Below are 12777 nucleotides of genomic sequence, written 5' to 3' on the forward strand. Positions count from 1 at the left end.
ACTGGAGGCTGGTGGCAAAGTGAAGGGAAGTTTAAGAGTTTTCTGCATCAGCGTCTGTGTGTATGTGAGTTTTCAGTCACATCAGTCGCCCTCCAAGGAAGTGACTTATTAAAGTGAGTCTCATCAGGACTCTTGAAACACATAAATGACAATTAAATCCTTTCATGGGGTCCCTTGATTTGTAAACAGGGGCCCAGAAGTTGAGAATCACTGGTACGCCTTTGGGACGGTTAAACTAGATGTTTGTGCATGTGTGCGGTCTCACAGCTGATGCGGCCGGTGTAGTCGTATGGTCCGTTCAGGAAGTGTGGCAGTGCCATCAGCAGAGAGGCCAGGCAGGCCAGCACAGCTCCGCCGCCAATGAACCGCGGCCGGTGAACTCGGCTCCCGAAGAAACTGACGAAGACAATGAGGACTGTGTTTCCCACCTGGACACACAGAGGACAGGGATCCAACAACCAACACACAGTGGAAAGTACCCAGGATAATTTAAATTTAGTTCAGTTCAAATGCATAGAGAGAACCAAGAACCAAGCACACCAAGCACACGGAGCGTCCAGTACTGACCTCGTTGAAGGCAGCCAGCAGCCCTGACTTCTGGCTGGTGAGGCCGTAGCGTCGCTCGATGGTAGAGATGGAGCTTTTCATGTAACCCGAGACCAACAGCTGAGCCAGCTGCAGAACACTGTGGCAAAACACAAAGAACTGCAGAGAGAGGGAGACGACAGAGGGAAAAAGAGGGAGAGGGAAGGTGAATGAAGAGTGCGACCATTAAAGAAACTCTTCTGGGCTGTGTTAGATGTATCAGGTCAACATGATCACATCTGCAATGAAGCAAACCACTACTAAGTGAATGTGAGCACAGTGTAGAAACAGTGCAGAGACTGTAAAGGGCTGACTGATGGGACTGAGCTCATCAGGTTTCAGAGCAAATATTTAATTTTCTGTGATCTGAGAAAACAATTCCAGGATGCAGCTCAGGAAGGAACGAGCCTTGAGCAGCAGAAAGCGGCAACACTGATATCTGACTTCTTACAGATTTTCATATCAACAGCCTTCAGGTATTTGATTGAAGGGATCAGGATCTATTGTCTTGTGTTTCCCTGCCTGGAAAACAGGACTAGAACTGCTGACACAGTCACTGCTGCTCAGAAACACATCAGTTTTGTTTTTTGGAGAGACTTTCTGGTGCAGTGGTAGCAGGGGCTGACTAACACAACTACCTACACTACACAACCACTGCCTCTGTCTCTGCTGTTTATTTACAAAGGATCACTTGATACCAGAAACAGCTGGTAGATTTAATCGCGTCAAGTATTTCTCTAGACTAAATTAAAGACTCCCCCCCTTTGTTTCGTTGGCTCCATGTTCAGGGTAAATCCTGACTCAGCGATGCAGTTTAAAATATCTGACTTGTCTTAGACATATAAAGTTCATTGTCACTCACAGTTTAAAAACTATTTCACAGTAACAACATAATCATCACATCTAGTCCGAGGCAGCAGTACCTAATAAACTGGCAATTGAGATTCTTCTTCTGTTGAGAAGGAGCACCAGGCTAAAAGCTCGGCCAGTCACTGTCAAATCAGACAGTAAAAGTTCTTCATTGTAAATTCAGGTGTTGCAGAGACAAACCTTGATGCTGTTGAAGGGACTCCAGCGCCGGACAGGCCCCACGGGGTCAGAGGTCATGCTGAGGTCCTTGGCCACCATGCTTTAATTTCTACCAGACAGGGAAAGGCTGTAAAACACACAGCGTCACAGGTCAAATCCAAACACAGCGGCTGCAGGGCACATTTACCGTGGGACTCTATCACGCTAAAGGTAAATACAGAGAGCGACAGCAGCGAGCAGGATCAGAGCCAGGAGAAAAACCAGGGAAGAGGTTTTATGATGATGAACACTCATGACCATTCATTTATGATAAACAGCACAACTCTAACAACTGGTTTGGACTGTGTCAGTGATGCGTCACTGACACTGACGTTTTGTTCTGCTCCACAGGAGATGCAGTGGTCACACATGGAAAATAACCTTCAAAATCCTCAAAACATTTTCCATTCTCCAAACATATTGAGTTCAGATATTCCAAAATAAAAGGTGACTCTTGACCAGGAGTTCAGAAGCAACGGGTCTCTCAGAGGAAATTTGAGAAAATCTGCAGAACAGCTGTAAAATCCAAAACAGAACAGAAGCAACATCACAAGGCTTCTGAGACTGTACTTAGATTCTGTGGGCGACTTGATGAAAAGTTATTACAGTTCCTCCTGAAACATGAACATCTGAACCACATTTGGTCAGACTCCATTCAGTTTCAGTCTGGGGCTCAGGACACAGTCCCAGTCAGACAAGACACTGACTATTTTAGATCCAAATAAATAAATTTTATTTTATTTTATTTTTTGATTTTTTTTATCACTGTGTCCAATAATTGAAGCAAATGTGCTGACGTTTTGTCATGCGCAGATGGAAAGAAAATAATGGAAGGAAAAAAAGTAATCAACCTCAGAGAATCAGGAAGGAAGTAGCTTCTTATCAGCTAAAGAATGTCAACAGGGACCAGCCCCAACTTGTTTAATCTCCCCCAACCTGAGGGGCAGCCGAGGAGGCACCACAACAACTCAGGGCCCAGACATCAGTCAGAAATCAGTACCTGTGTGAAACTAGCCAATCACTATTAAGCATTGTGAATTAATAGCAGAGTAGCTACACCAGGCTGCTCTGTTCACAGCAAATATCACTGTGCTGCAGAATGCTGACTGAGAATATCACAGTCCCTGCTAACCATCAGCATCTCAGCATGCTGCAGTTTGTTACTAGAGAACCAGAGTTTCAAACTGCACATTTGACATTGAGTGCATTTATAATATTGTTCAACTGTAGAACAGCGTCAACTATACAAAGAAACTGCAGCAGGAACCAAGTGGGTCGAACAGACAGAAACATCTGAACTCCACAGGAGCCAGAATCAATGATTGATTCCACAGTGAAGAACAAATGAGGATAAAATTGAACCTGGCTAGTTTATTAGAGAATCACCTAGTGGCTATGGAGGAATGGCAGCATGTTTTCTGCGCTGACTGTGAGCCTTTGCTCCTCTGGTGGAGGCACCAACCAGCAGTTCATGTAGATCCCTCTTTTGTTTGTCTGTCCCCCAAATTCCCAAAGCATCGCTCTGAGCTCAGCATGTTTGGTGAAGGTGGTTTGAAAACTCCATATGGTCACACTTAGCTCTGACCTAGTCAATTTTGCTCCAGAAAATAAAATGCTGATATTTTTCCAGCATCAGTGGCAGAGACTTGTAACTGTCCTCATTCAGCCTGTAGCAGAACTAATGTGTTAACATCAAACCCATCACCATTATATTCTGTGATTTTATAACTTGCATAAACACTGATCCTAAATCTGCAAACTGCATTGTAGAATCTTTTCCTTTTTTTAAATGAACTGCACATACATTACTTTATTTCTCTCTGCAAGCAGCTAAACCTTCCTGAAGTGCAGACCATCCAACAGAGCTTGTACCGGCAGACACTGACTCATAAATCAGAGCAGTCAGGATGGATTCAGCAGCAGCGGAACAGCTGAAGAATCAGCTTGTTTTAATTCACTTTTTCTCAACCTTTGCAATGTTTACATTTGGAAAATGAGAGAACATCAACAACAACAACTCTTCGACTTTTGCCACCCAGCTCTAACTAATCAGCAGAGTCCCACTATTCCCAGTAAAAAGCCAGAAAAGCTCCCAGAGAGAAGAGAAATGATTAATTTAGACTCACTGTGAAAGCAACAGCTCAGCTCAGCTTGTTTCTCCTTTCACTTTGCTGCAACTCGTAGTGTTTCTCTAAACCATCTGGCCTTTACGTTGAGCTACTGACATTCCTCCACAGTGAGAGAGGAGGGAGGAACTGGAATTTGAACCCTAGTGTGAAAGGCAGGACTAAGGGTTGACAAAAAATAGGCGGTGAGCTACAGGAAAGTTTCCAGACCCATGTGTATAATTTTACAACCAGTTAAACAGTTTTTCCTGTTATAAAGAATCACCTTTTGTCTCAATTATTTGCTTGTTTATTTAAGCTTTTCTGTTCTAAGAAGTACGAGTAGTGCACATACAGTAGTGAGAATCATTAGTGGTTTTAGAACAAATGCACTCATCCAACAAGAACAACCAATAGTTTTGCATCAGTCTCTTTATATATTTGCAAATGATCCTTATTAACAGCAGCAGAATGAGCAGTGATCTGCTCCTGTTCACAGTGAAGCCATGGACCGTCACTGGGTCATCACTGGGTCGTTACTGGGTTGTCACATCACCGGATCATCACGGGATCATCACTTGTCATCACTGGACTGTCACTGGGCTGTCACTGGATTATCACTAGTCATCACTGGACCGTCACTGGATCGTCACTGGACCGTCACTGGACCGTCACTGGACCGTCACTAGATCATCACTAGATCATCACTGGTCATCACTGGATCATCACTGGATCATCACTTGTCATCACTGGACCTTCACTGGATCATCACTAGTCATCACTGGACCATCACTGGATCATCACTGGTCATCATTGGACCATCACTGGATCGTCACTGGACCGTCACTGGACCGTCACTGGAACATCACTGGATCTTCACTGGTCATCACTAGATCATCTCTGGACCGTCACTGGACCATCACTGGACCGTCACTGATCATCACTGGACCATCACTGATCATCACTGGATCGTCACTGGACCGTCACTGGATCGTCACTGGACCGTCACTGGATCGTCATTGGATCACCACTGGATCATCACTGGACCCTCACTGGATCATCACTGGGTTACTGAGACTCTAAAGAAACAGCAGGATTCACCGGCAGCTTCTGCTGTTATGACAACTGTCTTTTTTCTGTAGCGCCTGAGTGAATTTATGGAGGTTTGCTGATAATTTCTATGAAATAATGAAATCAGCTGCAACTGCAGAGCTGTCCTGTGACCAGCAGGTGGAGCCAAAGTCAAATCATTTAATCTACAGATTGTTCTCTGCAGCCAATAATCTGACAGCTGTAGTAGTTTGATCCCCAGCTCCTACTGTCTCATGCAAATAGTGAAAAACTACAGCCTCGTGGTCAGCGCAGCACATTGCACTGCAGTATTGCTGTAAAGCCGCATGGAGCCATTTAACCTCCTAGAACCAAACTTGAATATCTCTCTCTGGGATCAGTTGGCCCAGTATGAAACCTCCTTTGATCAGGAAGTAGTTTTTTAACAGCGCCTGAACGGGGCCGTGCACGAACATAAAGACAAACAATGCAAAACATCTGAAAACTGTGGATTTGTTCAGTGTTTGTGAACTGGATAAAACCAAAGCCCAAAGGGAAATATGAAGATATGAACATAAAATAAGTGGTTCAGCTGGTTTAGCAGCTGTTATATGAGCAGCAGGACAGATTACAGCAAACAAAGATGTGTCAGTGTTTTTTTGGGCTGAGACTTAAAGGGAACACAAAGAAAATTTCCTGCCTTATACTCTACATCATCTCTGTTTCAAGGAAATTGTTCCTTTCCAGGCAACAGTTATTTTTAGGACATTACATATTAATTAGGAAAAGCAAAGTAGTAGTAAAGCAAGTGAAAGAGAAACTGCTGTGGGTGTGAAAGTTCAGTTCTACCAGCTGTGAGTCTCCCACTTCAACAGCGACTAGAAAGAAAGGTTTTGTTGTGTCCGGAGAAAATAATTCTCAAGATACTTTTTTGAAATCATCATGATCAGCCTCGACCTACATCCGTAACCCCAGTTTGCTTCCAGATGTGAGATGGCAACATCTGCAGTGAATCACCCATTCATTTTTGGGTTTGTGTCGGTTTCTGTTTAAACCCATCAGAACAAAACTGATGCTTTCCCGAAGCCCTGCAGGAGCCCAGCATCTGAAGATTTAGTGGGTGATTAGCAAAAATCTCTGACTGTGGTCCAGCGTCCTACAACATTTCTGACACTTGGAGTTCCCTGCACAAAAGCAACTGGCTGACCACATTCGGTCACAACTGCTGAAACACCTGGAAAACTGTGCTGAGTGAAAACCACAAGTCCCTCAAATCTGAACATCATGGACTCATGGGAAAAGCTGATTAGTTATTGAGGTCCAAGGATGAAGCATCACAAAATGCCAATACTTGTGTGAAGTACAAATACCTCAGAATTGTACTTATAAATACCATACATGAGTAAATGTAGTTTCTTTCCACTACTGCTGGTTTAATGTGAACATATTAAAAAGGAGTGTCATCCAAACTTTTTTCATTTTTCTGTTGGAGTGATGAGGATGTTTGATGTGATGCATTGGTTTGTGTTTCACAGATTTAAGTTTATACATAAAGAAGCAGCAGCACGGAGGAGAAACATTCATTTGTCTACATTTGTAGTTTTCACAACCAGAACTACTAGTGCTGGTGCTGAGATCTTCAGCAGGCGACGGTGAGGAGGCTGAAACAAACAAACACACAAAATGTTAAAAGTTACTTGTGAAACATTCAAAGAAACTAATGTGACCTCTTCAGGTTCATTAATGAGACCCTGAAGGGGCTGACTGATTGTTTGTGGTTGGAAAATCTAAGTTTGTTTCAGCTGGTGCATGCTGAGCGCTCAGGGGACTGCACTGCCCCCTAACCACCCACAGTGGGCTTCCACAGCAGCCACTAATGATGCTCCTGATGCCTCTGAAACCAAGCTGATCATTAATGAGGTCCACTGTGAGCTGCCTCCTAACAAAACACTTATGAACAGTTTCTGATGGTAATCAGCCCTGTGGGAGTGGAGATGGGCCACTGATAGATGTTTATCTGAGCTCAGAGGAAACACTGATTACAGGAGGTGCTAATGAAAGCTCCTGGGACCAACAGGGACCCGCTTCACTGACGAAGCCTGCTGATTACAAACTTCACAACATACTGTGCTTTGGTCCACAGCAAGAAGACTTCTCAACTACTAAACACTTTGGATGACCCCTGACCTTTGATGTAACTTTTGACTGTAACACAAAGTGCAAGTCTGATCTAACAGACTACACTGAGCTTACTTTTAAAACATATATGTGTTGAGGAAGTGACCTGCAGGGCATTAAACAGGAAAAGAGGTGGAAGCAGAGCAGTCTATCCAGGCAATCACATGAGAACAACAACAACAAAATGCATTGTTTAGCGTCACACACACATGCACACACACACACACATGCACACAAACACACACACAGCTGCAGGTTTCTCAAAAAGTGAAACCATAAAGCAAAAGGCCAGTCTGCAGGTTGGGGTCTCTCTGGACTAAGTAGCTCTCTGTCCTTCACTCCCTGAACGCCTCGCTGCGGCTTTTAATTCTGTTAACCTGCTGGTCACCTGGACACCTGGGAGCTCCGAGGCCTCCAGGACGCTCATTAGGGCGTCGATGGAACGGTGTGTAATTACTCAGCCGACTCAAAGATGCCCTGGATGTGTATTCAGAAGAAGGTTTCAGTGTTTAGTCTAAAGAAATAAAATATCCAGAGAAAAAAATAGTCCTTCACATGACTGAGGTCAGATTTAAACCTCTGAATGTAAACGCACACGTCTGTCATTCACTTGTAAATGTGTTGGTGAATTTGGCTTCAGCCTCCAATCCTCCAACCATAAAGATCAAGGTTCTCTCCTTAAATTCATAAATGCATAAATAAATGCCATGATCTAACATCTGAGGTCTGAAGCTGAGTTATGAGGCAGATATTTACCAAATCCCCAGAATAGATCTGAGTAAAAAGCAGCATTGCTCCATGACCAGTCAGCACGGTGGCCTCCAGCCTGCAACATCAGCAGAAATGTTCTGCATAGGTCAATGTACAACTCCAGTTTTCAGTTCTACATTAATGTGGAACAGCATCATACAGTATATGTACCACAAACTCTCCTTATATTACCATAGAACATGGGTCATATTAATGCACGACAGCAAAACCCAACACACAGGATTTGTGCTGTGTATCTATAACATTCAGACTCAAAGCCACAGAAGAAGAAATCTCCTGTATTAATAATGAGATAAAGTCCTTTCACTCCTAAAGGTCTCGGCCAGTCTGGCTGATATTCTACATCAGTCATGACCTTTTAGCCCAAGTGATAATACATGGATGCCATATGGAAGAAATGCAGAATATATTAAATAAGATTTAAAAAGCCTATTTTCTATAACCACTTATTCCTATGTGGGCTCACTAGTTGTGCACATTGTTTTCTGCTATTACATCATTCCTGCAGTTTGCACAAACAACACTGGAGGAGGAGCCACAACAGAAAAGAAACTTTGCATGTTGGTGAGTTGAGCTGGGTTTGGTGTGGGAGGTGGATTTAGCTGCTGAGCAGCTTCCCAGCAGAGTTCCTTCTGCCTCAAGGTTCTAATTAAGACTGTGGCTGTAACAACAGCAAACAAACACTGGTGGGGAAATAATGAGGTCAGATTTACATGACATTGCTCAGCATGGGATGCCTCATGGCTCAGACCACACTGGTGCAGCTGCTATTTGACAACAGCTTTTGTTTGTGCTTGCTCTTTAATCCCAAGGTAATTTCATGGTGCTGTTGTTCAGGATGACTTATGAGCACAAAACAGTAACTTTATAACCAGCAGCAAGACTTTTAACCTTTTAAGTGCAGATCTTAACTTGTGACACTTTGACTCTACAGTCCAGACGAATTCCCCTCAGGCTCTGTCTGCTTGATCTGCCTGCTGCCCATTCACAACATTCCTGTTTGTCCATGTTAATTCGCTGATCAAAGACTCAGGATGGTCCAATCTTCCAATGATTGGAGAGTAAAACACTTTGTTGGCTTCTTGTTAGGATCTGATATTTGTTGTAGGGCAGAGACCCCATAACCAAGCAGCCTATGACAGAAACCAGCCATCTACTGTAGATGAGGAGAGACTGGAGGAGGTTGAATGGGTTGAACCCCCCACACTTTCCCCCACCGTCAGGAACAAACCCAACAAACATAAGGACATAAAGTCTGCACCACATCACCAAGACAAATTCCTTATTTGTAAAAACCTACTTGGCAATGAACCTATTTCTGATTCCAATGGGCTGCAGGATGATCATGAGACTGAGAAACACAGAAAACTGGGGCCAACCAGGCTCCAGGGGCAGCCTGTCCCACCAGATGAATAGCAGAGGAAACGCTGAACAACTAATATTTAAATGCTTTGAGAATGTGTCTATTATCACCATGAACAACACTGAAAATTATAGTTCCCTCTGTGTTGGTAACAATCACAGACATAGATCTTGAATCCAGATTGGACAATTTGTTCCTCATTTGTTTGTTGTGGAAACCTGCACATTAACCTGCAGTTTCACCAAAACTGAAAACATGGAAGAATGTTCCCAGTGGTGTGATATTACGAGCCCGGGTGTCTGGTTAGCTGGTCTGGCCCTTATCACAGGGAAAAAAGGAAAACCAGAACACAGCTTCTCTTTGAAAGCCAGTTCTGTTTGAATGGCTCTTCAGTCAGCCTGTTTACATTCCCAGTTACGTCGAGCTGCTGTTATACCTGAACTAGGCCATTTAATTGCACTACTGTCTTTGTCCCTGTACATACATGTGGACAAGCAGTATTAACATGAATCTTTTCATCATCAATCCAATAAACTCAGTTATGTTGTTCAAAGTGTTTTATTGCCCTTCAACTAATATGAAGAACTCACAAAGAGACAAATTTCGAAAATAATAGTCAAACTGAAGCAGCAGAGACTGAGATGTTCTGACTTTTACTCTTTAATCAGTCTTTGTTCAAAAACACAGAATCCCACATTTCCCATGATGCTGCTGCAGTGTCCTGTCGTGTGCAGCTTGTAATAAAGGCTTTCTGTTCAAAATGTTGCACCAATGTTGAAACTAAAATGAGGTAAGCTGATGAATACACAATAAATGGAATGATGAATGAGACTTAAGGTTCAAAGCCCTTGTAAGAAGCTGGTGTTAAGTACAATGGTGGAGCTTGAGACAGAGAGGTGTTATATTGTTATTTTTGTCCGCAAATGTTGTGTCTACTGTATGGGTGTACGATCGATGATTGGTGCTGCTGATGCGATCATCTATGGTGTGTGAGTGTGATGGCGTCTGTACCTGGAGCAGCTTGGGTGTGTTTTCACCCCGGTACATATGTCCGTCTACACCTGCTAATTGTATACAAGATGGAGAAGGCCTACTGGGACATACAAAGAAGTGGTGAAGAAGACAGGTGCACTTTAAGAGTTTTTTAAAGCTGGGTCATTGTTATATTGATTCCAGACAATTGTGTCGTTGCCCTGTTTTGCACCAGATGTTCCCAGTGTGTTGGTTTTGCTGTTCCAGAGAAATTCTACTACTGGTCATGGAGTGTGTACGGAGCACCTGAGGTCACTGCCGTGAGCCTTTGTTTCTGGTACTGGATTTAAGATGCATACGATGAAATTGTTTACCTCTATTGGCCCGTGCTTGGTTACTAATCTTTCTTTAAGGTTGGGCCAAGTCCCTAAGCGTTTCAAGCATGCTGTTGTTCAGCCTCTCCTGAAAAAGAGTAATCTCGATGTAACATCCTTGAACAACTATAGACCTATTTCTAAATTGCCTTTTATTTCTAAAATCTTGGAAAAGGTGGTGGCAATGCAGTGAAATGCTGTTTTGGAGGCCCACAATATCTGTGATAAGTTCCTGGTTTTCATAAAAATCACTCTCCTGAAATGGTCCTACTTATGGTTTCTAATGACATTCTGATGGCTGCTGATGCAGGTGACTGCACAGTGTTGGTTCTGCTGGATCTTAGCAGAGCATTCGACACTGTTGACCACTGCAATTTGCTTATATAGCTTGCATTCCCAAGTGAATATTTCCAGGTTGGCCTTGGATTGGTTTTCCTCCTAATTGTGTCTCTAGGACCTTATATGTCCCTTTGTCCCGAGGTGTGCCACAAGGCTCCATGCTTGGCCCTCTGCTGTTCAGCCCATATATGCTACCTCTTTGTGAGATTATTAAGAGTTTTCTATCAGTTCCGCAAGAATTGTCTATCCTACATTTATAAATGGATGGCTGACAAGTTATTACATCTTAATAACGGTAAAACTGAGCTGTTTATGTTTTCCCTGGACAAAATTGTACCTAAAATTAAGCAGGTTATGCGGGACTTAACACTCTCTGACTGCAGTAATATAAAAAAACTGGGTATTATCTTTGACAGAGCTTTATGTTTTAACAATCATGTAAAGTCTGTTGTTCGTTCGTGTTTTTTCCATCTCAGGAACATTGTGCAGATTAGATTATTAGTCTCAAAAAAAGAGATGGAGATGCTCGTTCATGCCTTTATCTCATCACGTTTGGACCACTGCAATGTTCTTTATACCTATTTGAACAAAGCTTCCTTGGATCCACTTCAACTTGTACAGAATGCAGCTGTAAGGCTTTTGACTAACTCTAGCAAGAGGTCACATATTACTCCCATACTTAAAGACCTTCACTAGATTCCAATTGCTTTTAGAGTGCAATTTAACATTATAGTTATTATTTACAGAGCCACGGTCAAGCACAGTTTTATTTGTTATTGATATTGTTTTATTGATATTATTGTGAAGGACTTTGTGACTTTTGTTTGTGAAAGGTGCTATATACATACATTTTACTTACTTACTTAGAGGGGCCAGTGGTGTCCAGGACTGTCACATTTCTGTCAGTACTGCCAATACTGAAACCTGCATTCAGTTCTTACTGAAGCTAGTTTCTCATGATTAATTCATTTTATAAAACATGAAGTCGCCATTTCAACACATTTTAAGAAATCATGTTTTTTTACTGTGCACTCTGGAGAACAGAAATCCAGCTGTAAATTGGTACGATTGACAATGTGTGATATAAGAAGAATGTTGACCACAAAATGGTCTTTGTTGTTGCATTTGGATCCTTCTCATATTTGATGCAAACTCTGTCTGTAACTGTGATGAGTTAATCAGCGAGGGATGCTGCTGGGTGCTGAGTATCAATGGTTGCTGAGCAACAGTTGACCTGTTAACGTTCAATGCAGCAGCTGACGGCGACCGAAGCACCAAATAAAAGTGTGTGCTGTCTGGGTCGGGTTCTGGGGGTGGAGGGAAGTTTGTGCTGTACGAGCTGACACAAACCTCTGCTACTGCATCACTGTGTGTTTCAGACATTAGAAACTGGGTTGATGTCTAAAGCAGGGAAATGCTGTGTAGCTTACAGAACAGTGCTCACTGAGGTGGAGGATACAGTCTGTTGTGCTCAATGTGTCGAATCTCATGTTCTATCAGGAAACTTTGCACTTTGCTTCTCTGCTCAGCCAGATGAGAGAGAGGTTTGGTTTTATCTGCCATGTGTCTGTTCTCTGCTGCAAGTGAACACGATGCAACAGCAATGAGCCTGTGGAGAAACAGTGTCACTGTCACTCTGGATAACCTGCAGTGCACATTACAGTCAACAGTAGAAGCTGCAGAGAAAAGTGTTGACAGAGTGACTGGAAACACTGTGGGATGTTTCTAAATTCTTCAAATGTCATTTTATGTGAGAAAATGGATTTTTCCAAACTCAGATTAAATTCTGACAATTCTAGTTCCCTTTGCACTGTTTTTGTCACTCTAATGCAGAAGTGGTTGGATTAACTATAACAACTTCACTCAGATCATTTATTAAAAGACTGAGATCAAAGTCTTTTCTGTACCTGTGACTCTGTAACTCTGGAGACTGCAGCTGTTTTTCTTAGAATTGTTTTATGTGACACACGAT

The 12777-nt window shown here is 42.7% G+C and overlaps 1 protein-coding gene across 2 annotated transcripts in view; it reads right to left on the reverse strand.

Annotated features, from left to right (window-relative positions):
- The window catches only part of slco2b1 (solute carrier organic anion transporter family, member 2B1), a 19568-nt gene extending 15664 nt beyond the window's left edge, over positions 1–3904 (reverse strand). The window contains exons 1-5 of one of the 2 annotated variants that reach the window (XM_026328155.1): positions 3780–3904; positions 1636–1741; positions 568–705; positions 266–428; positions 1–8 (exon numbers count right to left, since the gene is read on the reverse strand). The exon at positions 1–8 is cut by the window's left edge and continues 217 nt beyond it. In XM_026328155.1, coding sequence (XP_026183940.1) covers positions 1–8; positions 266–428; positions 568–705; positions 1636–1713 — 387 coding nt within the window. In that variant the 5' untranslated portion in view covers positions 1714–1741; positions 3780–3904. The remainder of the gene's footprint in view (positions 9–265; positions 429–567; positions 706–1635; positions 1742–3779) is intronic. The other variant, XM_026328156.1, reaches the window with a different exon arrangement.
- Between the last annotated feature and the right edge of the window lie 8873 nt (positions 3905–12777).

Source organism: Mastacembelus armatus, chromosome 14 (genome assembly GCF_900324485.2).
Source record: "Mastacembelus armatus chromosome 14, fMasArm1.2, whole genome shotgun sequence".
In the NCBI taxonomy this organism is placed as follows: domain Eukaryota; kingdom Metazoa; phylum Chordata; class Actinopteri; order Synbranchiformes; family Mastacembelidae; genus Mastacembelus; species Mastacembelus armatus.